Source organism: Sus scrofa, chromosome 1 (genome assembly GCF_054392235.1).
Source record: "Sus scrofa isolate SSC_HxYL_T2T_F1_AM1 chromosome 1, Sscrofa_HxYL_maternal_Yorkshire_Landrace_v2.0, whole genome shotgun sequence".
Taxonomy (NCBI): Eukaryota; Metazoa; Chordata; class Mammalia; order Artiodactyla; family Suidae; genus Sus; species Sus scrofa.
In genome coordinates this window covers 202,080,611-202,108,351 of record NC_139383.1, presented here as the reverse complement: position 1 = coordinate 202,108,351, position 27,741 = coordinate 202,080,611, and the positions used below count along the sequence as shown (strand labels likewise).

The window sequence follows — 27,741 nt, the reverse complement described above, 5'->3', positions numbered from 1 at the left end:
CATCCCAGAATTGATGCAGCAAGGTAAACACCTTCCCACATAAGGTGCTTGGCAGAGTTTCTGACCCACAGTAAGCTCTCACTAAATGCCAACAATCAAACTCTCAGCAAACTAGGCTCCCTCTAGACAACATATCTGACTTGCAGAGAGGGGCAGGGATGTCTGATCTTCTCAGACTTGGGAAAGTGGGGACAGAGGTGATGGCAACAAAATGGCACCATCTCACATACCACCAGTCTCCTGTGGGTGATTGGGAGCTAGGCCTGGAGAAGGATGAGCTTATGTTGCTTGGTCACCAAGGAAAGAGACTTGGTTAATATTCATTCAGTGCTCACATCAACCCTGAAGATGAGAAATTACCTAATTTTACAGAGGAGAAACTGAGACTCGGTAAAGTTATTATTAACCCCAGAGTTACGTAGCTAGAAGGCACAGACTTCATTTGCAAGCCTGAGCTATTCCCATAATCCTACCACCATCTACAAAGAATTTGAGTCCTACTATGCATGTCTCCACTTCCTATATTATTTCTGCCTCTGGTAATCATATGTTGTACGATGGAGAGAGCCTTCAGAATTTTTTTTTTTTTAAACAACTGAGGGTTATAGCTATAAAGGGCATACATGGAGCAGATCAATGTTGTAAGCAAAATTCCTTCCCAGAACATCAAAACCACTTAATATGCTCAACTGCTTCTGAGGCATGCATTTTGGAGGAGAACTGTTATGCTGATTACCAATAATTATAATCTACTCATTAAGGAAAGTCCCTAAGGGCTTCTACAAAGGAACACTACATGGCTGAGATGGAGTTACTCTGTGTACTTGAAAATAATGAAGCTACCGTTCTTTTAAAAATTATCTAATTTAGGCTTTTCACTGACTTATGGGTTTCTCTGTAAGGACCCTAAATGAAAGCGGTTTTGCTAAATTTAAATGGAAGCTTTCTCTCAATGGTCCAGAGTAGCTTCAAATCAATTGCTGACATGCTAGCTCCCTGCTGAGTATGGATGAGAAGAGAGAGGGTCAGGGAAGAATTTAGATCTGAAAGATATATCCCCCTGAACTCTCTGCTTGTCTTAAACATTTTCGTTTCAGAGAAGTTTCTCCAAAGATTCTTGAGATCACTGGATCTCTGCAGAGAGAAGACAACTAGAAAATCCTTTAGAAGCAAAGTTAATGTAAATAACACACAGGGGTTGAGAACTAATTATGGGCTGTGTACTTTAATTTCCATTTTAGTTAAGTCTCTTTACGTAAAAGAAACAGCCAAGCCAGCTCAGATATGGTTGCAAAGGGCTACAGGAGAGAAATTTTACAGAATTTCCACAGGCAGAAATCATAACTAGCCTCACAGAAACTGGAACTGACTCTAAGGTCTCCAGGCACCAGGAATTTCATGACTCTTTCCACAGGTGACCTCCCTCTGTCTTTGCATTGATTAATTTGCTTTCAACTGCAAGAGACAGAAAATCCAATTCAAAGTGTCTTAAATAGTAAGGAAATTTACTGTCTCACCGAACTGGAAATCCAGATGCAAGTGGGTCTCAGGTTGTGTGAGCCAGTCAACTCTGTCATCTATGATGCAGGTTCTTTCCTCTTCATTTTGCCATCCAGAAAGCCAGCTTCATTCTAAGACTTGTTCTTAGGGAATATGATCATAGAGTATTGGATGGAAGGAATGTGGGCTACATGTTTCCTCATGGGCATTTTCAAGAGAGAAATGGTCCCCCAGATTCCCCACAGACTTTTATCTCATGGTATCATTGGCTTGAATTAAGTCATATGACATTCCTAAACTTACCCCTCATGCCTAGTTCTAGTCACTAGCAAGGAGTATGGGACTACCCATGACTGGTTTAGACTGCTTAGGGCACATCCCTAGCAAAGTCAGATGTGTGAGGGAAGGAAAAAAGAGAAATTGAGAGTAATTCATAAGTTTTTGTCTCAAGTAAATGGGTAGACACTGAAGTCACTTGTGAAATCTTGGAAGTAAAGGAGATTGGAGGTGGAGGCAAGAATCAAGAACGTCGTTTTGGATATGCAGTTCTGAAAATGCCTATTAGATACCAAATGAAAAAGGCCATGTAAACCAAGGAATATATGCATTTGGAGCTCAAAGAAGGGGTCAGGGCTGGAGTTAAAAATTCAAGGATCATCAACTTATACCTAGATTTAAAACTAGGGGAATGGGAGTTCCCGTCGTGGCTCAGTGGTTAACGAATCCGACTAGGAAACATGAGGTTGCGGGTTCGATCCCTGGCCTTGCTCAGTGGGTTAAGGATCGGGTGTTGCCATGAGCTGTGGTGTAGGTCACAGACGCAGCTTGGATCCTGCGTTGCTGTGGCTGTGGTGTAGGCTGGCAGCTACAGCTCCAATTAGACCCCTAGCCTGGGAACCTCCATATGCCGCAGGAGTGGCCCTAGAAAAGGCAAAAAGACAAAAAGACGAAAAATAAAAAAATAAAACAAACTAGGGGAATGGATGAAATCAATTAAGGAAAGAACATGTAGAAAAAAAGAGATGAGGCTCCAAGGCCAAGGGCTGGGGCACTCCAACATCTAAAGGTAGAGCAGAGAAGCAGCCAGCCAACAGGGCCAAGAAGCAACAATTAGTAAGACAGGGAGAAAATCAGAAACATGTACTGTCCTGGAAACCAAGTGTCCCTTTATATAGAGAAACCAATTATGCCCAATGCTGGGGTGGGGAGGGCTTCCTGGGAGGGACAAGAGGTGAGCACTATATTTGCAACGTGGAATCACTGGTGACCCAGACAAGTGCAGCTTCAGTGGAGTGATGGGGGCAGAAACCTAGCTGGAGTGGGTTGAACAAAAATGGGATGTGGGTAAGTGAAAACATTTAATTTAGACAACTCTTAAGTTTTTCTGGGAAGGGCAGCAGAGAAATGAGAAGTAACCAAAGAGGGAAATGGGGCCAAAGGAAGCGTTTTTAAAGAAGATCCTAGGAGTTCCCGTCGTGGCGCAGTGGTTAACGAATCCGACTAGGAACCATGAGGTTGCGGGTTCGATCCCTGGCCTTGCTCAGTGGGTTAACGATCCGGTGTTGCCGTGAGTAGGTTGCAGACGTGGCTCGGATCCCGAGTTGCTGTGGCTCTGGTGTAGGCCAGTGGCTACAGCTCCGATTAGACCCCTAGCCTGGGAATCTCCACATGCCACGGAATCTCCACATGCCATGGGAGCGACCCAAGAAATAACAAAAAGACAAAAAATAAATAAATAAATAAAGAAGATCCTAGTGCATATCTTTATGCTAATAGGAATGACGTATCAAAAGAAAGATGGAGGAAAGAGAAAATAATTGCAGGAGCAGAGATCTTGAGAAGTCAAAAGAAGACAGGATTCTGTAAACAGGTGGAGGGGTTGGCCTTTTACAAAAACAGGGCTATTTCATTCAGGAGGAAAGGTAGAGACTGAGCACAGAGGCAAGTCATGCAGCTGACATAGTAAAGGATAAGGATCCCCACCCGTTTCTATTTCTGCCATGAGGTAGGTGACAAGATAATTAGTAGAGATGAAAGGAGGGGCTTTGAAGAAAAATGAAGATGGGAAAAGAAGGAATGAAAACAGTAATTTCAGGGAGTGAGAAAGTAGACAAGTACATGATGTTTGCTCAGCAGTTAGAGGTGATGAAAAGATTTAAGATATAACCAAGGGAATATGTATGACTAAGGTGGAGGGATATGCACATTCAACTTCAGAAAGACTAAGAAACTGACCCCCTAGTCACACAGCTAATGGGCAGAAGGGCCAGGAATCACACTGAAGCCAAGTGAGCTCACACTCCATGCTCTTTCTACTATGACAAACCTTCAGGTGCAGTTAAGCAACCTGGCACACAGAAAAAGCTACAAAGAAAGGTTAATTCAGGAGTTCCCTTTGTGGCTCAGCAGTTAAGGAATCCGACTAGGATCCATGAGGATGTGGGTTCAATCCCTGGCCTTGCTCAGTGGGTTAAGGTTCCAGCGTTGCCATGAGCTGCCATGGTCAGAGATGAGGCTTGGATCCAGTTTTGCTGTGGCTATGGTGTAGGCCAGCAGCTGTAGCTTCAATTCAACCCTGAGTCTGGGAACTTCCATATGCCGCTGGTAAGAAAAAAAAAAAAGAAAGATTAATTTAGCCCCACAAACACATGACTGTTTGGGGACCCGGACCTCCTTACGAATCCAAAAGAACGCTTCGGTATTCCATCAAGAATCCAGGAGAACACTTCAGTATTCCATCCACCTCAGTGGCCAGTGACACTGTTCAAGCCCTCCCTTTGGATTCCTGCTGACTTGCCTGGCCTGTCTCAAGCCATCCTCCAGACGGCTGACTATTATGTTTGTGAAATTCCTATTATGCCTTCCACTGCTTAACACCCCAGCACCATAAACAAGGCTTCTCTTCATGCTTCTGTCACAATTTCTCTGGCCCCACACACAGCCTGTGCTATAGCCACTTAGACTACCTGCCATTCCACAAACATGATAGCTCTACTGACTCTTCTATGCCACTGCACACGCTGCATTTCTCCTTGAAACTGTCTCTGCCCTGGTTCACACAACACACTCCCAGTTACCGAGTCTGTGTCCTTCCCCAGTGCAGCTTTCCTTCTCTGCCTCTCTTTCAACCCCCTCCACTGTTCCCAAATATGTACCACTGGCATATAGTTCTATTTACTATTTCTCACCTCATCCTCAAATCTTTGCACAGCATCCACCTGACAGACAGTAGGTGCTCAGATCTTATGCTGAATGAGAATGGATTTAGCTGTTCAAAGTGAAGATGATGAAAATTGGCTGACTTGTTTTGGGTAGGGCTTGGAATCTCATATCTTTTATTCCCGAGGGAAGTCAGTCTAGATGGCAGAGGGATACAGGATCCAGCTGTTTGCATCCACGGCTCCTTCTGCAGCCTGCTCTGCAACATTTCAAAGCTATCTTCAAATTCACAGGCTACTAAACAAGCTTATTACATACATGGTACACACATCATGAAGATTAAACATAACATCCTGACATGACCTGTGAAGGAGACTAGATGAGAATGTGACAGAAGGATGCTGGCTGGTGGCTGGCAGGTGTCTGAAGGACAGCAGTGACGGTTTGGCCATCCAGGAACAACCAGTCTGATCTCTTTAGGGACACCTGGAGCTCGCCAGCTCCCGCTACCCAAATTACAGTACGTGCTTCACAGCGTTTGTTTCTGCTGCAGCCAAAGAGAACGGCTCCTTCTTCCACCTGCACAACACAGATGGCACAGAAGGGAGCATGCTTCCACATGAGGAGGTGTGATTATGCCCAGCTCCTCCAGCTGGGAGAATTACCAGGAGAACACCCGAGGGAACGAAACAATCCTGGCAGCGAGTTGGCTCCACGCTGGCACACACCACTTAGTTCCTCCAAGAGCAGCCGCTGGGGCCTTGTCCTCTGGTCCCTCACAGCCCTTTCTGAAACCCACGTATTTGAAAAGCATTTGGTGAGATCAGGAAATAAGGCAGACATCAAACAGGATATATTTAAGTAAGAAAATACCAGGCTTTATTTATTTTTTTCTTATAAAGACAGCCCTGCTGTTGGCTATGTAGAAAGATGTACACAATTCTCGTGAGTAAACAAGATTTACCTGCTTCCGGCTGCATACCATAATGCCAAAGAAGTCACATGAAAGGGACAGAGGTGTAATGCTCTCATCTTCATAGAAAGAAAATGCAAAATAAAACAAAAAGTGTGGACTTAGTTAATGGTGGCATTCCCACAGGGAAAAGGTAAGGACTTTAAGTCAATCAGCAGTTGTATTGTGGATGATTAAAAAACTCCATCAGGCTGAGCCCCACTCCCTCCCTGTCCACTCCCCCTTGAGGTACATAGTCCGAGCTTCTGCCTGACAGTACACTGAAATAAGAAGGGAGCAGGGTCTCGGAAGACCAGATGACCTGGCTTTGATGAGGCACCTACGTGCAGCAGTGTCGCATGTGGAAGTTGACAACATATTCAGCATTAGTCCTCTGCACAGAGATAGCAAAAGGCTCGAAAGGGTGGAAGGTGAAGGCAACAAGGCGTCGCACCGTGTGGTTGATGGGGCGGCCCAGTAAGCCTGCCTGAATCTCAAACTTGAGCAGACCAGAGTCCCGGGCATAGAACCTAAACAGAGCAAGGAGAGAAGAAGAAAATGGGATCCATTTTCACCACCATCTTAAAATCTGAACAGCAAGGAAAGGTGGCAACTGATTATTTAACCTCACTGATGAAATCTCCTCTCACATCAGCCCCAGGTCACCAGGACTGCAAAATCACTTCTGTCTGACCATTTACAGGCCTGGTGATTATGAACTTCACCATACTGTCCTGAGCCGCTGGGTTATCTCTCTTTTGCAAGATGACCCTTAGTTACAGACTTTAATTACAGCCTCCTCTTTTCCAGTAGCTACCTGCCCAAGGCCAGGGCTGGAAATGAAATGTGAGCCACATGTGTAATTTTTTAATTCTCAGGTAGCCACATTAAACAAGATAAGAAGGAAAAGGTGAAACTAATTTAAATAATATATTTTGGAGTTCCCGTTGTGGCTCAGCGGTATCCATGAGGATACAGGTTTGATCCATATCTGTGCTCAGTGGGTTAAAGATCCAGCAGTTGCTGTGAGATGTGATGTAGGTCACAGATGTGGCTCAGATCCCAAGTTGCTGTGACTGTGGCATAGGTCACAGCTGCAGCTAGGATTTGACCCCTAGCCTGGGAACATCCATATGCCACATGTGCAGCCCTAAAAAGCAATAAATCAATAATATATTTTAATTCACCCAATATTTGGTATCCAAAATATTATCATTTCAACCTATAATCAATATAAAGATATTAATATAAAAGATACTGAGATTCCATTCTTTTTTTTTTTTTTTTTTTGTACTAAGTCTTTGAAATTTGATGTGTATCTGAAGCTTGAGCACCTCTCAACTTGGACTGGTCACATTTTAGGGCTCAACAGCCACAGGGTAGTGGCTACTGCAGATCTAGGCCCATATTTGAGTTTTTCATTTTCAAGAATAAATTCTTTTGGAAGGTTCTTCTTCAGGCACAAAAGCAAAATAATAAGTAGTTTTTAGTTTTTCATCTAACACAGTAAGACGAAAGATGCTTCCATCCATCCCAGTAGTTAAATGCCTTTTTCCCTTATGCAAAAGCCCTGGGAACTTGGGAACTGGATGGAGGTAATCAATAGGGTGGGGCCGAACTGGGGGAAGTTCTGGAAAATAAAGAACTCTGAATTAAAGAGCTCTATAATTCCCCTTTTGGAAAGCAAATATACAGTAGACATAAAGACATTCATAACCTTTGACTCAATAATCCCATTTCCAAGAACTTATAGCCTCATTTAAATTAAAGAAAACAGGAGTTCCCGCAGTGGCTCAGTGGTTAACGAACCTGACTGGCATCCATGAGGTTGCAGGTTCGATCCCTGGCCTCGATCAGTGGGTTAAGGATCCAGCGTTGCCATGAGCTGTGGTGTGGGCTGCAGACACAGCTCAGATCCTGAGTCACTGTGGCTGTGATGTAGGCCAGCAGCTGTAGCTCCAATTCGACCCCTAGCCTGGGAACCTCCATATGCTGCGGGTGCAGCCCTAAAAAGACAAAATTAAAAAAAATAATGATAATAAATTAAACAGTAACTTGAATAAAGACAGCTACTACAGCATTAGCTCTGATGTAAAAATGCAGAGAGAGAATGAATGCTTGAATTCATTTAATGGGAATACTTAAATTATGACACTGTCTACTTGACAGAATAATGTGCCTTCATTAGGGCTGTAACAATGAGGACTATGTAACAACATGGAAAAATGTTTATGAAATAAAAGTAGACTACAAAGTATTATACTAACCACGATTACAACTGTATAAACATACACATGCATTCTGGCAAAGACTAGAATGAAATACATAATGGCATTACCTCTTAGAATAATGGCGGTGGTTAGAGTAAAGGCATTACCTCTTCAAAAGACTTTAATGTCCTTACAGTTCTCATTTTCACTTAAAAATAATAAAGAGTTTCAAGAAAAACCCTTTTAGTCACAGTCAGTGGCATTTCCAGATTTGTTACTTGGGTTAATCTTTTCAAATCAGACAGGCAGGGAAGTCAAAAGGAGAGAAATGTATCTTTTGCTCCACGACTGTATCAAATGAGCCCCATTATCTGCTTTTATGTGTGAAAAACATATTCACCTTACCACACAGTACCCAGCACACCAAAGGCTTATGATTTTTTTTTTTTTTTGGTCTTTTTGTTATTTCTTTGGGCCGCTCCCGCGGCATATGGAGGTTCCCAGGCTAGGGGTCGAATCAGAGCTGCAGCCACTGGCCTCCGCCAGAGCCACAGCAACTCGGGATCCAAGCCACGTCTGCAACCTACACCACAGCTCACAGCAACGCCGGATCCTTAACCCACTGAGTGAGGCCAGGGACCGAACCCGCAACCTCATTGTTCCTAGTCGGATTCGTTAACCACTGCACCACGACCGGGAACTCCAGGCTTATGATTTAAAGTGAGTTCTCTGTGGTCCAGTTTATAGGAAATATGGGGGAATGAGAAAGATGGTAAATATAGCAGGGATACAAGGAGAAAAATCTAGGATGTGAGGAACAATGTCCACCACTGGACAAACAACCTGGTCTCTTCAACAATTTCACTGCAAGAAAAGTAAGAGGGAAGCCAAACCTACAGAATACAAAAGACTTAAGAGGACAGTGACCAAATACAACATGCAAACCTTGTTTGATCTGGAACAAACTGTAAAAAGAATATGTATGATACAATAGGGAAATGTGAAAATTCACTTGGTATTTGGTGATCTTTTTTTTTTTTTTTTTTGTCTTTTTGCTATTTCTTGGGCCGCTTCTGTGGCATATGGAGGTTCCCAGGCTAGGGGTCTAATCGGAGCTGTAGCCGCTGGCCTACGCCAGAGCCACAGCAACGCGGGATCCGAGCCGAGTCTGCAACCTACACCACAGCTCACGGCAACGCCGGATCCTTAACCCACTGAGCAAGGGCAGGGACCGAACCTGCAACCTCATGGTTCCTAGTCGGATTCGTTAACCACTGCGCCACAACGGGAACTCCATCTCCTGGTATTTGGTGATCTTAATATTTTTGTTAATTTTCACAAGATGGAATAATGGTATTAAGGTTGTAATTTTTAAAGTCCTTATCTTTTAGAACTTCACACTGAAATACTTACAAGTAAAATGCTGTGATACCTGGAATTTGCTTCAGAAAAATGCAGGGTGGCAGGTGGGAGAGGAAAAGTAGCAGTGGTAGAAAGAGAGGAAGCAGCACTGACCATGAGGTGATAACTGCTGAAGCGAGTACATGGAGGTTCCTTACATTCTTCTACTTTTACATATTTAAAAATATGCCATAATAAAAAAAAATTTTTTTAACTGGTTTTTGGAACTTACTGCAGTTTCCCAAAGGAAATATTACAAACCGTGATTAACTGTACAGAATATGCTATACAAGCCTATTTAATACATAATGAAGCTAGACTATGAAATGTTAACTCCCACTGATTCTATGTGAAAAAGACCTTCCACAATCCAACACAGGGAACCAGGATCACACCTCCTTTGAAATCAACTCACCAGCAGCAGTGGTGCAGCTCCTCTCCCTAGCACCTATCACACAACCCCAGCTCCCAACATAGAGACAGGCGGGTCTGTGAACTGGCATCTGTGAGGAAGGGACCACTTACAGGGGGTTAGTGTCAGGCTTCTGGCACTAGTATAGCAGTCTACACTGCAAAATTCTTCCAGGTGAGGAAGAATGAGTTTCTCCAAAACCTGCCTGTTCCCCAAATTGTCTCTACCAACTTTTCTTTTTCTCTCTCTCTCTCTTTTTTTTTTTTGTCTTTTTAGGGCCTCACTCACAGCATAACGAAGTTCCCAGGCTAGGGGTCGAATTGGCACTGTAGCTGTCGGCCTACACCATAGCCACAGAAACGCCAGATCCGAGCTGTGTCTGTGACCTACACCACAGCTCACGGCAACACTGGTGCTTAACCCCCTCAGCAGGGCCAGGGATGGAACCTGCATCCTCATGGATACTAGTCAGATTTGTTTCCACTGAGCCATGAGGGGAACTCCTCTGCTATCTTTTCTGTTAAGTAACATGAAGGGATAAAATAATTTGAGCTGAACAAAATTTAAGTCTCAATTATAAACAGTATTATGAAATTGTATTAGATTATTAAATTGAAAAGTATGGTTTCCTTCCCTAGATATCTTGAAAAGATATCTGAATTGGATGTTCTGAAGAGAAGCAAAGAGTGGAACTAATTAATTTATGAGACTAGTGCCCAAATGATCAAAGCACTCACCACACTCTCTGAATTCAACCCACAAGTTGTACTTGTGGGTTGAATTGTGGACAGAGTCACAATGAAATGATGTTCAAGAAGAAAAGAGCAAGCAGGCCGCCTCAGCCTTGAGGCATGTGCAGCTGAAGCAGGGATGGTATACCTGATGGGGTGATCGCCACAAGTCTTGGGCCGCTCCATGACTGACACCCACTTGTCATCGTAGCTGAAGAGAGACAAATCAAGGTAAGGGCTACCACTGTAAGACTGGGCGCTGATGGGGAGCTGACCCAGCAGCCGGCGCACTGCCTCCGTGTGCCCTCCATACTTGGCGTTTACAATAGTGTCTTTAAACCTGAAATAAAGCATCGGTGAGGAAGCCTATGTTAGCAGGCACACATACTGCCCTGGATTTCAAACTGACATTCTGAAAATAGAATCTAGATACTGAACTCACACATGTCTGCCTAGCTATAAACACTCTCAAAACACAGAAAACAGAATTAGAAATCAGGAACATTAAGTTACTTTAGAAAAGTTAAAGATGCTACAAAAGTTTAAATCTTGGACAACTGTTTCTACTCACTTATTTTCCCAAATAATAGCCTTAGACTGCATTAAAAAAGAGTTACAGAGAGCAGAGAATCCTGAATAGAAGCAGCTTCCAACTCTTCTTAGGACCAGTTATAAGCCAACTTGCATCAAACCTTTTGCATTGAAAAAATTACTTATTCTTTGTTTAAATAAAGTTTCTGCAGAAACACCAATATCTAGAAAAACAGTAACGTGGACACAGAGTTACCAGACTTATCTTTAATAATAATGATGATGATGATGAAGCAATTATTGCTTACAATTATAGTGAATACTAACTTTAATACCCAGTGACCAAGTATTTCTACTCTTCTGGAAATTTTCCCTAAGGAAGCAATCCTTTATGTAGAAAAATCCCTGTGCATGTTCAATACAGAATTGCTCAGGACAATGAAAAACTGACAGAAAAATTAAAAACCTAATGGAAAACCATAATTTTCAGATTATATGGTAAGAGAAGAAATGGTTATCAAAAAGGTAAGTCAGGAGTTCCCGTCGTGGCGCAGTGGTTAACGAATCCGACTAGGAACCATGAGGTTGTGGGTTCGGTCCCTGCCCTTGCTCAGTGGGTTAACAATCCGGCGTTGCTGTGAGCTGTGGTGTAGGTTGCAGACGTGGCTTGGATCCCGAGTTGCTGTGGCTCTGGCATAGGCTGGTGGACTCTGATTAGACCCCTAGCCTGGGAACCTCCATATGCCGAGGGAGCAGCCCTAGAAATGGCCAAAAAAAAAAAAGGCTAAAACCTTAGAATGGCCTTATGTGCCTCGTCCTGTCTCTGACCACTCTGCCTCTTGCTCATTGCAGCCCAGCCACCCTGACTTCCCTGGTGTTCCTCAAATTTCATGAGACCTACCTCTGAACCTTTAGATTTAATATTCCCTCTGCTTGGTATATTCTTCCCCTTGTTATCCACATGGCTTGCTCCCCGACCTCCTTCAAAAGCTTTACTCAAATACCATCTTTTCAGTGAGGCTTATGCTAACAACCCTACTACAACAGATCTGACAATCTCTCCTTGATACACTCAAAACCCACCAGATATTCTAATAATTTTAATATATCCTTGAATATACATATCCCTCTTGGAAACCTCCCTGCTCCTGCATCCACGTGGTCCAACTGGAGTTCTGTCATCTTGGAACTTCCCTTTACCATCATCCTTAGAATTCTTGTGCATTTCTCCATTGTTAAAGTCTATTTCCTATACCATTCTTTAGTATTTTATTGGGAAAATACATCTTCTAGAGGCATCCTTAGAAAGGGTACATGGGAGGTAATTTTTTGAGACCTTACTTAACTAAAAATATCTTTATTACATTCTATTTGTTGTAGAATATGTAGAATTCTAGTTTGGAAATCATTTTGTTCACAGAATTCTCAGGGTATGATTTTAATGACTTCAAGTTTTCAGTATTATTATTAAGTCCGATACCATTAATGACTTAATTTTTTATATGTGAAATGTATGTGTTCTTTTTGCAAGCTTTTACAGTTTTCTCTTCATCACCAGTGATCTAAAATTTCATGATGATATGCCTCAGTATGGGTCCTTCATTATTGACTATAATGGGTACTTGATGAAGCCAGTGATGTGCTAATAAGATTAATAATTATTTCTCTGAAGGGGAAAAAGCCATGATTTATAGCATTTGCCAATTTCTGTGGTATACATCCTCCTGCTGTGGTCAATTTCAAGGTACCAATGTGACATCACTGAACATAAAGTTGTCAAGAGATGAGCAAGAACACATCACTATATAGTATTCTCACCAAACAGAAAAGATACAAATAACCTCAAGAGCATAATAGTAAAATAATTATTAATAATAAGTAAATAATTAATTTTTAATAATGGCTATGTTTAACAACTTGCAAAAACTCCTAGAAGTTTAACACCTGGCTCTCACAAGCCAGAATGAGCCAGCTCCGGGACAGTGGGTGGGCCTTACCAATCTACAAATGCATTTTTTTTTTTTTGTCTTTTTAGGACTGCACCCACGGCATATCAAAGTTCCCAGGCTAGGGGTCCAATTGGAGCTGCAGATGCTGGCCTACGTCACATCCACAGCATTACCAGATCCGAGCTACGTCTTGAGACCTACACCACAGCTCACAGCAACGCCAGATCCTTAACCCACTGATCAAGGCCAGGGATTGTACCTGCATCCTCACAGATACTAGTCAGGTTTGTTATCACTGAGCCACGACAGGAACTCCAAGAAATGCATATTTTTTAATATTATAGAACTGCCTTACATTATTTCCTCCCCTTCATTTTTTCTACTGCTCCCCTTCTAGAATTAGCCAGATATGAGATCTCTTGGGAAAATCCTCTGAATTTTCTAAATCATTTTTATTGTTTCTCTTTCATTTTCCCACTCTTTTTATTCTACTTCCTTGGAGAATTCTCAAATATACCTAATGAAGTTTAAATTTCTAAAGCATCTAGCTATTCCAGGAATGTTCCTATTTTTAAAGCTTCAATTATTTCAGTGAATATCATGTTGTTTCTTTATTTTTCACACTATCTTATCTTGGGCTTTTTTTTTTTTAAGTGCCAAACACCCAGGTTATGAAAGTTCCCAGGCTAGGGGGCAAATCAGAGCTACCAGTTGCCTACCTACACCACAGCCACAGTAATGGAGGATCCAAGCCAAGTCTACAACCTATACCAGAGGTCATGGCAACGCTGGATCCTTAACCCACTGATTGAGGCCAAGGATCAAACCCTCAGGGTTCATTACCACTGAGCCACAATGGGAGCTCCTTGTCTCTATCTTTAAAATAAAGACTTTTCCTTAAGTGACTTATAATCCCCGGTGTCCATTTTTTTTCTTAAACATTTACTCTAACCTATAATAGGATCCATTTTCATTTTTTACCAAAGGTTTACTGAACACTCTAAAGTTGAGCACTTAGACCCATGTGTTCACAAGAAATAAAAAATAACTTTAATTTACATATATTTTTTCAATGCAGCAAAGTATGGAAGATGATGAGTAAAATGCTATTAGGATACAATTCTATGGGGGAGATGGAACAGATATATGAATATGCAAATAGGAAGAAACACTAAGAAATTTCAAACAGTATGGGAATGATTTGCTGTGTACTTTTTATGTCAAAAACTGAGTACTAAAGTACTATAGCATTTAGATTCTCTTGACTTTTTTTTTTTTTTTTGGACTATTCCTGTGGCATATGGACATTCCTGAGCAAGGGATTGAATCCTATGCCACAGCCATGGCAATGCTGGATCCTTTAACCCACTGCGCCAGGCTGGGGATCAAACCCTGCCTCCACAGAAACCTGAGACCTAAGCCACTTCAGTCAGATTCTTTTTTTTTCTTTTTTTTTTTCTTTTAGGGCTGCATCCATGGCATATGTAAGCTCCCAGGCTAGGAGTCCAATTGGAGCTGCAGCTGCTGGCCTATATCACATTCACAGCAATGTGGGATCCAAGCCACATCTGCAACCTACACCACAGCTCACAGCAACGTGGGATCCTTGACCCACTGAGTGAGGCCAGGGATTGAACCCACATCCTTATGGATACTAGTTAGATTCGTTTCTGCTGTGCCACAAGAGAATCTTAACCCACTGTGCCACAGCAGGAAGCCTCCCTTGACTATATTTAAAAGTGCTACACCTGGGAGTTCTCGTTCCTTTGTGGTACAGTGGATTAAGGATCCAGCGTTGTCACTGCAGTGCCTTGGGTCACTGCTGTAGTGAGGGTCTGATCCTTAGCTTGGGAATGTCCACATACAATAGACGTGGCAAAAAAAAAAAAAAAAAGTATTACAGCTTAAACTTATATAATGTTAATGCCAATTATATTTTGTAATGATTTTATTTTTAAAGGTCAATGTTTAATATACACTAAAAATTGCATCCTCTGCAACTACTTAAATTTGATAGTAAAAAAATTTAAATATAAGCTTAAAAATTAATGTGTGAGGATATCTACAATTTTTCAAAATCTTTTGCTGGTATGAAGTAAAATTTTGAAAATCACAAAGCTACAATGCCACCTTTCTCTTCAAATCTTTCATCTTCTCCTGGGGGCTTCCTACAATTTCACTTAACTGCAGATGCATTCTGAAACAAATTTTTAGAAAACATAGCTCTAGTAATTCCTAATGACATCATTCATTCAACAAATACCTAATGTGCTCCTCCAACATCAGACACTGGCCTAGGTGCTATGGATATGGCAGAGAATACTAAAATCCCTGCCCTCATGGAGCTTACCTTCTAGTGACTTTTTTGATGTTTTAACTGAGTGTACCCAGCTTTTGTTACTAGTTGATAATGATCTGCTTAATTTTAAAAGATAAAAATTCATTTCAAAATGAAAATCTGATCCATGTTCTGCTTCCAAAAATCCTTCTATACTAAATAAAGACGGTAGTAAGGCACAAATTTTGCGTGAACCAGAGAAAACGGTCAGGTTTAGTTGTCTGAAAATCAATATCCATCTATTTTAATCAAGTACCATCCTTCTACATAGGTATAATGCCACTGAATTAGGTATCTGCTTTGCTCATTTTTCCCAGTGGCAGTAATGCTTATTCTAATTCATCCACTCACTCTGGTTTGACCTATATTGAAAGGTAAAGAAGATATTTTCCATACCTGGCTCAAGTTAGGGGAGCAACTTACATATATAGAATCTGATGAGGTACCACCTAACTAGAGTAGGATTTAGCCTGGGCCCTTGGTCCAAAATAACCAGTCATTTCACAATAAGTACTCAGATAATTTATGAGAATCTGGTTCACAGGAGGTGGGTATCAATTTAGGGTGACCTAGGTGATTCATGAAGAGCCTCCAACTGTCTCTTCCTCAGGATGGTCAGTTTCCCTAGAGAATTATCACTAATCTCCTGCCTGGGGAGTAGAAGCCTGGACCATATCAGATAAGAGGACAGCAGTCTTCCCCGTCAGTGTGTCAGTTTTCACTTAATTCTTGTTTAAACATTACATGTCTCATCCCTACTCTCAGCCACGTCTCATGAACATAAAACCAGAGCCAGCAGGCTTCAATTTCTCCAGAGAATAAGCCTCTAGCCTTTCACTGAGGTGCAGAAGTCACTTGGCAATGTAGGCTTAAAGAAAGGAGCTAGAGCATGTGATTGCTCCTTTTAAGAATTTCATCCAATCCTACTGATTTCAGCCTCACAGGTATCTTCAGAGGTACTCAGGGCCTCCAATTTCTTGAGCTTTTCCAGAGCTCTCTGGTGCAAGACAATTTGTTTCTTAATGGCTAAGCTTTGAAGTCGTAAGTTTTTGTTCTCTGAGGTATGCCAAGTTAGTTATCACTCATCCATTGGCCCTTCAGCTTCTAAAACTCTGTTGATAACTCCTCTCCCATTCTCTTTGTTCTTGTTTATGCTTCTCCCTTCATTGTCATCTCAGTGGGGTTTTGAGATGGAGCAGGGATAAATACATGTACCTGTTCAACACACCTGTTTAACCCAAAGTTATAAAATTACTTCCTTAGTCATTCAAAAAACATTTAAGTGCTTGACAGTGCACTACTGAACATGTATCAATAAATAACAAAGACACAGTTTCTATCTTTATGCAGCTCGCACACAGTTTAGGAGTAATCATGGACCACACACAAGTAATTCCTCAGGTGCTGAGAGAAAAGAGAAGCTTAGGATGACAAGAGGTTACAATAGACAGACTGACAGAAAGAATATGGGAAGGTTACCTGAAGTAAATGATGACTGGCTTAACACCAACAAATTTTCTAAAGAAAATTAAGCCTATTGAGCTGAATGGAACAGCTTACCGGCGCTGGATCTGCCTTGCGAAGTTGTTGCTGGATGCTGAGCAGGGAAACTGGACTTCACTATGCAGGGTAGCATTACGGAAAAGGTCACAGAAGTTTTCAAAGAGCTCCAAGAGCTCATCTGATGTATTCTCAAACACAGCGATCACCTCTGTTGTCACCATATTGTACACCACAAAAAAAGATGCCTGCAGAAGAGAGAGACCTGAAGGATAGCTGAGTACAATGCCATGATCAGTAGATTTATTACTCTGCTGAAAATTCACCCTACCCAAGGAAAACAAGCAAACACCTCTGCTGCCACACTACGGTGGAAACATGGCACCAACTGTTTCTGGAAAAGGAGGACGCCTCAGTGGGCTTTGTCAATCACGGGCCTCAGTGTTACCTAATTTCCCACTGTGTCTATGCTACTGGATTACTGAGTTGTTCAGCATATATGTATAAAAAGGTTTTCAATCTTTCACTTCAAATTGTGCAAATTTAGTATTTTTCCTTCCACATGCTTATTCCCTACTTACTCCCCAACCCACTCTGAGATTAAAAACACTTTTTAATAATGCCAGATTTAATTTTTCTTCCTGCTGAGAAAGTGAGTTGAGCCAGGGACTGCCTGTTGACAAATTATTTTTGTCTTGTATATGTATAGTTGAAAGTTCAATGTAGGGGCATTTCCTTTTCCCTCTTAATACTGCTAACACACAGAGACACCGTAAGTATCCTGTGTCCACCACGCAGGTTGTACCCAAGCAGGGTACTGCTACCAAACAAATGAAAAAATCAGAAAATATTTTCCATTTCTTCCTTCATAAAAAGAGCATTTGTAACATACATTTGAGATCTGTAGCATTTAAGATCGGAAGAGGAACCTGAAAAGCATTCAGATGCCATAGGTGGCAGAGTTACTGCTTTCTCTAAGCCAGCTCCTGGGTAACTAGCCTCTTCTTTAAAGCTCCAGTGCCCTGCTCAGCCTAACCAGGAAGCACCAAGCACCCCCATGCTTTTGTCACAGTGAGTGTGGCAGTCTGTGTCAATCTGCAAGCCTCCAACAGGACCCTAGAAGTTCTCAGAACACTAGGATTAGTATTCCACCTCCTGTGATTGAATTTAAATCTCCATTACCAATTTCTGGAGACATTTGGCCCACCTGTTTTACTAGTAATTAGTCCTTCCCAAAGCTTGTATTACATGACTTTTGCAGTCACCTGGAAATTAAATTTGGCTGTAAATTAAAGAGGCTGGAGGGTAACCTGAGAATAATACCCATAATATTAGCAAGGCTTTGTGTTTACTCTCACTTTTTACTCATTAACCTTATTGGAACCTATCAAATTAAACCGGGGAATGTGGGGGGAGGATATCTAGGGCAGAGAGATTGGGTTTAAAGTTACAAACTCTGTGAGCAAAGCCCAGAGCCAGAGTAATGCTTCTGGCCACCACTTACTATAGCTACCTGAAATAAGTAGGTCATGTTTTAACAAAGAAAAAAAGGATAATCTCAAATACAGCAGCCAAAGACAACTTAGTCCCTCCAAAATAAAAAGGCTCAAACCTAATTACAAGACTGACTCATGTCCTTTCTATAAACCTGGACAGCACACTGATCATATCAGGGCTTTGCCAGGATCATCACAATTATGAGGATATAGAATTATTTGCCTTCCCTCCAGCACAGATTGGGAAATACAACACAGGGGGTGCACAGGCAAGGGATTCACCCACAACCTCCACAAGAGGTAAGATGAACTAGATGCTCACTCATGATGGCTCAACGGGTGACTTCATCATTAGCAGGGAAGAGAAGGAATCCAGAAAAAAATGAACTCTAACCATATTACTCATTCCCCCATCCTTTTTTTTAAATACACAAGCTGTGATTCCAAGAAAAATGTCAGAGAACATTTTACCATGATAGCTCACAAGGTCCTAGAAGACATCTGTGACGGTCTGTGCGGTCACTTAAGGGTAGACTCAGCACAAGTCAATGAGAAATAGCAGACTCAGCTGACTTTGAAGTTTACTGGTTTGCTCTGGTCTTGATTTCCAAACTAGTATCTAAGGAGACTTTATGGAAACAGTATAGAATGGAGGGCAAACGTACAGAAAGATAGGTCTCTTGCTCCGTCAACACTAAAGTAGAGAGCGTCTCAAAGGGAAATGCCCAAACTACACTTAATTTCAGCATGGTGTTTCAATCCAAAAGTCTTAGAGGTTTCATTATTCTTAACACCACCTTACTCCTACTTGTGAAATTCCTCTCTTCCCTACCCACATCTTTCACCCAAACTGAAAAACCCTCAGGACCTGCAATCCTAATAACTGACTCAGCAGGTCAGACATTTTGGCTTCATCCTGATCTTTTCACTGCTCTACAGCCTGTTTCAGCACATGGGCCAGGTCAGGTAAAGCCACAAACCTTAACTCTGTCAAATGAACTTATGTTAGTTACATTCTAAAGAAGACTTTTTGAAAAAGTGTACTGACATTATTTAAGCAGGAAAGAAAAGAGTAGAATTTTAGAAGATTTTCTTTTTTTGTATGGTGGGCTCATTCTCACTGCCATAACTAAAACAGACTAACAAGCACAATCTTATACAAATCAAGGCAGTATCCACAGACAAATCAAACCTTGACCTTGCAGCATCTGGCCTTCTATCTCAAGGATACTGAAAATGCTCTGCAACAGAATTAGGGTAATAATCACAGAGTTTGCTGCCTTCATCAATGGCTTGAGATTTAGCTTCCATTTATCCAAATACATGAGGCCAGAGGAAAAGGGAGCTGTTTTAAGTCTGACTGAGTACAAGGACAGCAAAAATTCAAGATTACAAAAAATGTCTATTTCTGAAAGGCTGGCTATAGGCAAAAAGAGAAATTTCCCCATTTTGCCAAGGAGACTGGAGGGGTAAAGGGCAGAAAAGCACTGCATACCTGTGATGGGTCTGTGACTCGCAGGGTCACGACATCCTCACTAGTGTACTTGATAAACAGATGGTTTTCATCCAGAAGCTGCATTTTCCACATGCGCAGCTGTCGTAGTTGGTCAAAATACTGGAAGAAGCGCCTCTTGGCCATTGCACTACCATCCTGTTCTGCCCGGCGCCAGAGATACACAAGCAGCCTGTGTTTCAGGGAATTGATGAAGGGATCTCTGAAAGGATTGGCCATGCCTGTCTGACTGTCCCGCTGTACCTCAGGAAAAACAGCTGACACAGTGAGCAGGTCATCCTCATAGCAGAAGCGGCCGATGGTCCTCACATCAATGAAAGTGCCTTCAGGAGTCACCTGGAAGACATGGATGGTTTGCTGCTGCACTGACAAGATGGCCAGGATGTTCTTGTACAAGTACAGACCTTGGTTGTGTGACAGGACCACTTTGTCACACTTGAAGGTACGGGTATCACATAAGCGGCCGGTGTGAAGGTCAATGATGTGGAGAGAGTAGTCCTCCAGAGGGGACCTGGGGTTGGGAGTCACAGATTCACTGTTCCGATACACCTCATAAAAAGGAGGGTGAGGCTCATCCGGGAGGTAGGCAGCTGAGCCCACGATAACACACCGGCAGTCATCAGTGAAGAGGCTGCACTCACGGTTCAGGTGCTCACCATTGGCTGCTACGTTGGTGATGTGCAGCAGGACAAAAAAGCGTTCAAAGAGCCGGCCTCGGATGTTGACCGACCGCTGGTCATTGCCATTGGACAAGATCTCCCCCTCATAGCCCTGCAATAGGTCCTCTGCTGCCTGGCAGCCCTGGTACTCATAGATTTCAAGAGATGTCTGGTCTGAAGAGAAAGCAATGAAATAGCGTCCATCAGGAGAAAATTTCCGCAAGAAACAAGGTGGCTTTTCAACGTTGACAACCGTGAAGTTGGGGAAGACATTCTGGTGGAACACTCGAACCTGATGCCAGTGGGTGCCTGCCTTGCCTGAACTGATCCGCCGGCGTTCCAAGCGGTGAATAACGTTTTGGTTTTGGATCCGTCTAGGTTTGATGGTGGAAACATGATGATCCATTATCACATCTCTGTATGGAAAAGTAAAGTAGAAGTCAAGGAAATAAAACATTTACCAAAACATAAACAGAGCTGACCTTTGAACAACAAGGGGATTAGAGGCACCAACTTTGGCCTCTGCAGCTGAAAATCTGAGTATAAATTATAGTCAGCCCTCAGTAAACACTGTTCCTTCCTATCCACAGTTCCTCCACAACTGCAGATCCAACCAAATGGGAATGTGCAGTACTACGGTATTTACTACTGGAAAAAAAATCCATAAGTGGACCTGCACAGTTCAAGTCTGTGCTGTTCAGGGTCAACCGTACACATAAGTCAAATATATTTCCCTCCATATATCCTGGACCTAGGAGCTACCAAGTTGACAGTGATCAGCATTTCTCCTTCCCAAGTTATAGCTAGGAAGTGGCCCAGACATTTTTGAGTCTAGAAACAGATTTTGAGGAAGGATTTAATTCACTAGGAATACCTTCAAAGCATGTTTAGCTGTTGGGAATATTCAACAGAATAAACCTAAAACTACATCAGATTTGCTCAGTGTTAGCATTCTATTCAATGTATATTCATTAAAAAAATACTTATTCCCTATTAGCCTAGCAGTTAAGGATTCAGCATTGTTACTGCCGTGGCTCAGGTTTGATCCCTGGCTCAGGAACTTGTGCATGCTGTGGGCACAGCCAAAAAAAAAAGGGGGGGAACACACACACACACACACACTTATTGGGCTATTAAGATGTCCACATTACCCAAAGCAATCTACAAACTCAATGCAATCCCTCTCAAAATCCAAATGACATTTTTGCAAAAATTGAAAAATTCATCCTAAGAGGCACATGTAATCTCAAGGGACCCCAAATAGCTAAAACAATTTTATAAAAGAAGAACAAAGTTGGAGGACTCAAGCTTCCTGATTTCCAAAACCATTACAAAGCCCAGTAATCAAAAGAATGTGGTACTGGCATAAAGACAAAAAATATACCAAAGGAACAGAATTAAGAGCCAAGAAATAAACAAACCTTCATGTATATAAAACCAAGATGAGAAGTTCAGAGAACCCCAGCCATGATAAATCCAAAGAAATTCATGCCCACACATACCATAGTCAAATTGGAAAAAACTAAAACACAAAGTAAAAATCTTGAAAGCAGCTAGGTAAATGATAAATAACCTATAGGGAAGCAACAATTCATATATCTGTGGATGTCTCAAGAGAAACTACAGAGGTCAGAAAGAAGAGGAGCAACATTTTCAAAGTGTTGAAAGAGCTGTCCGTTTCATCATTCAAATCTCAGCAAGACTGCCGCTCTTCAAAATTTTTCCCTATCTTACTTAAAAAGTTGTGCCTCTTTCCATCTACATCAATCTACTATTTTCCCTATTTTATTTTCTTTAGGCCTTATTATCTTCTTATTTGTGTAAGCTTCTAAGCTTACACATATCAGACAGGAGGGACCTTGTCTAATTTCTTGCTGAATCCCCAGCACCTAGGACAGTGCCCAAGGCACTGTCAGTGGTCATCTGAGATGGACCTTGAAAGATAAAGAACTCACTTGGCAAAAAAAGAGGAGGAATGTTCCAGAAAGAAGGTAACTTTAAAAATATATTTAGAGCAGAGTGTGGCATCAGTTGGAAAACAATAATTCCAAGCATACAGGAAGCACAGAATGAGTGATAAGAGAAGCCTAGAGGAGTTTATACTGTGGTGCAGTGGGTTAAGTAACTGACTGCAACAGCTCAGGTCACTTCAGAGGTGAGGGTTCAATCCCCAGCCCTGTGCAGTAGGTTTAAAGATCTGGCAGCTGAGGCTCGGATTCAATCCCTGGCCTAGGAACTTCCATATGCCACAAGTCGGCCATTAAAAAGAAAAAGAGAGAGAAAGTAGACAGGAACAAGTTTGGAAAATACTTTGTACACCAGGCCACACAAGCTAATACAGGTTGTAAGCAGCAGAGCAACTGATCCAAACTATATTTAAGAAATAAAAACATACAGATGATGGGGAACTTACTTATAATGTCTCCTAAAAGGGACATGAAATGCCTTATATATACTATATAATATATATACTATCTAAGCAAGTTAAAGATCTCAATGACTGAGCAAATCAAGTTTCACAAACTGCTAATCACAACTCATTAATGGGGCACTGAAGTCAATGTAGTGGATATACTAATTGACATTTTTAAAAATAGAATAAAACAGCATACCAAACTACATCACACACAGTAAGGGTAAGCACTATTGTGTGAAACTTTTGTTTCAATTATATATATATATGAGTTACTTACACTGGGGGAGGATATAAAATATATTTCCTACTGATCCAGAGCAGGAGACATCAAACTCAGGTCGAATCTAGCCCGCCTGCCTGTTTTTATAAAGTTTTACTGGAACACAGTCATACCAACTTATTTACATCCCGCCCATTGCTGCTTTTGCCCTATAAAGGCACAGCTGATTAGCTGAGACCAAAGACCACACAACCCACAGCCTATAATACTTACCAACTGGTCCTTTGAGAAAAAGTTTGTCAATCTCTGATCTTGAGCAGTGGTTCCCAACTGGGGCAATTTCATAATATATGGAGACATTTTTAGTTGTCATAACTTGGGAGGGAGGGATGGTGTGCTATGGGTGTCCAGCAAAGAGAATGCTAGGATGCTGCCAAACACCCTATGGTAAACAGGACAGCCCCCACATCTGGCCCAAAATGTCAGCTGTGCCAAGGCTGACAAATCTTGATCTAGAGAAATGCCTGCACATATATAACAGGAGACATACAAAGATGCCTGTAGCAGGACTGCTAGCCACAGCAAAAACTGACATCATTCCAAATGCCCATCAGCAGTAGACTAGATAAATTCCTCCAGGCATATTCATACAGTGCAATCTTATAAAGCAGTGAGTTAATGCACTACAGTTATATATAACAACACAGATGAATTTCAGACACAGTGTTGAATGAAGAAAGCAAGCAGCAGAGTACATACAATGTGATTGCCTTTAAATAAGTTTCAAACAATTTTTGTCTAAGAATAAAATATATAGAGTATACAATTACAAAAAAGCAAGAGTATTATAAACCTAAGACTCAAAATAGTGGTTACTCTAAGGAAGTAAGAAATGGGATGGAAATTGGGGACACAAAGCCAACTCCAACTGTACTTTTTTTTCTTGAATCAGAATTCACTGTATTGTTATTCTCTTAAAATTGTATATGTTTCCTAAGTATTATGTGTGCTTACTTAGAATTCTTTCTTAAATTAGAAAACAATCCTTGTCAAGAAAAAACAAAGGTAGGGCAATAAAATGAAGCTTGGAGTACATAGAAATGCATACCACAAGGACCTGCAGAACTGTCAAGCTTCTAATTTGGCTCTTTCTCAGCCAATAAGGCACAGGAAAATACAATCAGTTGCAGAATTTGCACTGCCAATAAGATAAAAACATAACAGCTGCTTGGAAGAAGCACAGCATTTCCCAGCACTGGATTTTATTTTATTTTTAAATCTTGTCCCATATTTTCTTTTTATCCTGGAACAAATTTTATTCATTTTTATTTACCTATTTATTTTGCTTTTTAGGGCCGCGCCCGCGGCACATGAAGGTTCCCAGGCTAGGGGTCTAATTGGAGCTGCAGCAGCCAGCCTAGGCCAGAGCCACAGCAATGCCAGATCAGCTGTGTCTGCGACCTACACCACAGCTCACAGCAACGTCTGATCCTTAACCCACTGAGTGAGACCAGGGATCAAACCTGCAACCTCATGGTTCCTAGTCGGATTCATTTCCACTGCACCACGATGGGAACTACCCGGCACTGGATTTTAAAGGAAATCTCTCTTATGAGTTTTCTCAAAGGACCCTGGCATGATACAGTGAGAAAAATCCCCCACTCCTGAACAATAAACACGATATTGAGTTTTATACAGCTACTACTTCTAAAAGTGACATAGTTGATGTGACTATTTTGATACAGTCCCCAAAACACACTATTAAGGTTTAGGCATTTTAAAAAACCAAGTAATGCACAAAACTGCCTCACTCAATTACTGCCCAGGAAACCTCTGCCCCTGGCACTCTGCCAACCTAAGATGGGGCTTGGAGTCAGAGAGGGAGAGCAGAATGGAATGAGACAGGTTTGTAAGGCCCAGGCACAGCAGAAGGCATCAGACACCACCTAGCAGACTAACTGCATATAACTGAGTCAGAGAAAGAATGCTAGCTATTCGAATCAGAAAAAGCCACTGATCATTTTAGGCAAAGTAGATGCTTCATTCTTTAAAAAAAAATTATTATTAAAAAAAAAAACCTTCAAAAAATTGAGTTCCCATTGTGGCTCAGCAGTAAAGATCCTGATTAGTATCCATGAGAACACCGGTTCAATTCCTGGCCTCACTCAGTGGGTTAAGGATCCTTCATTGCCACAGCTGCAGCTTAGTTCGTAAGTGTGGCTTGGATCTAATCCCTGACCTAGGAACTCCATATCCCTTGGAGCAGCCAAAAAAAAAAAAAAAAAAATTTGTTTAAAAAAAATTTTTTTTTTTTAAACAACATAGAAAAAGCACAGTGAAAGCTCTTTTAGTCAGGTAGAAGTAAGGAAGAAAGAGTAACTTATGATATTTTTCCCAAAAGCTGACCCCTCTACCCTTTTTCTATTCCAGTAAACGATACAGCCACATCTGCTAAAAGGAACCAGAAACCTGAGTCTCCCTTGATAGCTCTTTCCCTCTGCCTCCATACCTCATCAGTCACCAAACTCTGGAGATTTTACCTCCTAAACATCCTCTAATGCTCCACCTTCTTTCTATCATGACCTGCCAGCACTCTTACCCCAAATTTTCTTAACTTCATGTCTACATTATGGCAACTACTTCCTAATTGGTCTCCTTAAATCCACTCCTGTCCACTCCTAATCCATGAACAACCAGAGTGATCTTTCGAAAGGCTTTTGTGAGCACATCCCTCCTCCTATGGATTAAAACAAGTATTTTCCCATTGCTCTTAATGAAAAGGATCAAAATTCTCACCATGCCAAACAAACGCCTCAAAGGTCTCAGCTCTGACTCTCCATCCTCATCTTCTCCCATTTAACTCTAATCATTTCCTCAGCAGGTGTCCTACCTCCTCCCTCTGAACCCTGACATGTCCTCTTAACCTCAATCTAAAGGCTCTTCTCTTCACTCTGCCAAGTTAACACCTATTTTGGGTATCAACCTAATCATCACTTCCTTAGAAAAGTCTTTCACCCTCTCTACCAGATAAAATCCCAATATACCAGTTAGTCATACCTCTCCTTCACAGCTTGCAACTTCCATCTCTGAATTTTACTTACGCCTATGGCCCTAGATGTACCTTACCAGTACACAAACATTTTATTCTGTGTGCCCATCACAGTAAGCCTCCTTTCCTGAACGCTGTTCTCTGCCAACTCAAGTATTCACTGGGGCTGTTCCCTCAGCCTAGAATATATTTCCTCTAGCCTGTTCATACTTGTCAAGTTGCAGCTCAAGGGTCATCTCCTTCACGAAATCTTCTCTGACCATCCTTTCTAAAACAGATTTTTTTTTTTTTTTACTTTACCATTACTTTTACTGTTCTTCTCCATAGTCATTGTCACAATTTGAATCTGAATTTTTAGTTGTATGGTTAGGTGTTTAATATTGGACTCCCCTGTAATCTATCATCTCCAGGCAGTAAGTAACCATGCCTACTTTTAGTTACCTTAGTTTTCTCAGAGCCAAGCACTGCGACTGGTCTATAAGCATGTGTTTAATACGTTATCTATGAAATGAAAGAAGAAAGCCTGGCTAAATTGGGCCACCAACTCATTGAGCGGTGCTAAGTAAGACCTCCCCTCTTGGGTCTCTCCGCAAACAGGCAGGTGCTCACAAACCTCAATTCCTTCAGTCGGCTGCCTAAAACTTCAAGGGGTAGCTAGGGGCGGGTACACAGGCCCAAGGGGGCGCCACCGGAAAGAAAAGCCCGGGGCGGGGCCTCGATAGGAAGAGAATTCTGAAGCAGGGCGGGGGCCGCGGAGTCATGCGAGGAGGGGGAAATCCCATGGCGGTAACCCGAGGAGGCCTTGGCTAGGGCCTGGCGGGTCTGGAGGCTGGACCAAGGAAGGAGAAGTCCTCACCTGTGCGATCTGGACTCAAACGGCCGGGGCGAAGCACCCCCGGACCGGCTCAGCGTCCGCCTCCCCCGGCCCCGCCCCCGCCATGCCTCGGAACCCGGCGTCTGCACCTATGGGCCCCGGCTTCCGAGAGCCACCGGAAACTCAGTGCAGCGAGAAGGGAAGTGGGGAGAGCGCGGTGAAGTCCAGCTGTCAATGAGCGACGTTACAGCGCACTCTAGTGTTGGGAGGAGGATAGAAGCCATCCTCTATCTTCAGTGGCTGCAAAGGAAAAATTGAACCAGGAGCCCTAACCTGGCATCTCGGTGATCTAAGGTCATGTCTCTGCACCCGCTGGACGCATTTGCAAAAACATGAATAAAAATTAATTTTTCGTCTCTTGATTAAATGCACCATTTCACCAGCTGTTGTCTCCTCCTAGACAGTGAGCACTTTAAAGACAGGAACTGGGAGTTCCTTGGTGGCCTAGCCATTAATGATCCCGCCTTTGTCACTACTGTGGCTCAGTCGCTGCTGTGGCAAGGGTTCAATCCCTGGCCCGGGAAATTCCACATGCCCCCGGGCATGGCCAGTAAAGATATAAATAAATAAATAAATACTGATCTTTGAACACTGTACCCAATACATTAACTAGCACACGGTGGATGTATAGTAAAAGCATCTCGCACTACATTAATCCTGGAAAACTTTAATTGACTTTCACTTACATTATCTCATTGTCTCTTACAAACTGGTTTCTCCCTCAAAACCTCTGCTTTGTCCTATTTCTGGACAACCTGCCCCCAGATTTCCCTGTGTCTTCCTCTTCAGATAATTTAGACCTCAAAGCAAATGTCACCTCTTCAGGAAGGC

The 27,741-nt window shown here is 42.1% G+C and overlaps 1 protein-coding gene and 1 long non-coding RNA gene across 8 annotated transcripts in view; one reads left to right on the top strand and one right to left on the bottom strand.

Annotated features, from left to right (window-relative positions):
* Positions 1-27,741, top strand: part of LOC146406965 (uncharacterized) — a 54,732-nt gene that overhangs the window by 20,057 nt on the left and 6,934 nt on the right. The window lies entirely within an intron of this gene.
* DET1 (DET1 partner of COP1 E3 ubiquitin ligase) lies at positions 5,516-26,976 on the bottom strand. Of its 6 annotated transcripts, none has more exons than XM_085018802.1 (6): positions 26,650-26,976; positions 23,261-23,362; positions 19,675-20,767; positions 16,744-16,931; positions 10,514-10,705; positions 5,516-6,141 (listed from the first exon to the last, which is right to left on the bottom strand). In XM_085018802.1, the coding sequence occupies exons 3-6, from the start codon at positions 20,755-20,757 to the stop codon at positions 5,952-5,954; spliced, it is 1,653 nt and encodes a 550-aa protein (XP_084874928.1). In that variant the 5' UTR covers positions 20,758-20,767; positions 23,261-23,362; positions 26,650-26,976; the 3' UTR covers positions 5,516-5,951. The 6 variants fall into 6 exon arrangements, 5 of the variants coding, with proteins under 5 accessions (XP_084874928.1, XP_013848933.1, XP_084874921.1 ...); XM_013993479.3 differs by having other exon boundaries at positions 23,261-23,317; positions 26,893-26,976; XM_085018795.1 differs by having other exon boundaries at positions 23,261-23,511; positions 26,478-26,732.

Bases quoted from the DNA above. Each gene is read 5' to 3' on its own strand.
- DET1 (XM_085018802.1), bottom strand. From the start codon at position 20,757: ATGGATCATCATGTTTCCACCATCAAACCTAGACGGATCCAAAACCAA. The intron at 16,932-19,674 runs GTATGCAGTGCT...TCTCTTCTGCAG, and splicing joins GAGTCACAGACCCATCACAG to GCATCTTTTTTTGTGGTGTA. The intron at 10,706-16,743 runs GTAAGCTGTTCC...GCTTTATTTCAG, and splicing joins GCAAGGCAGATCCAGCGCCG to GTTTAAAGACACTATTGTAA.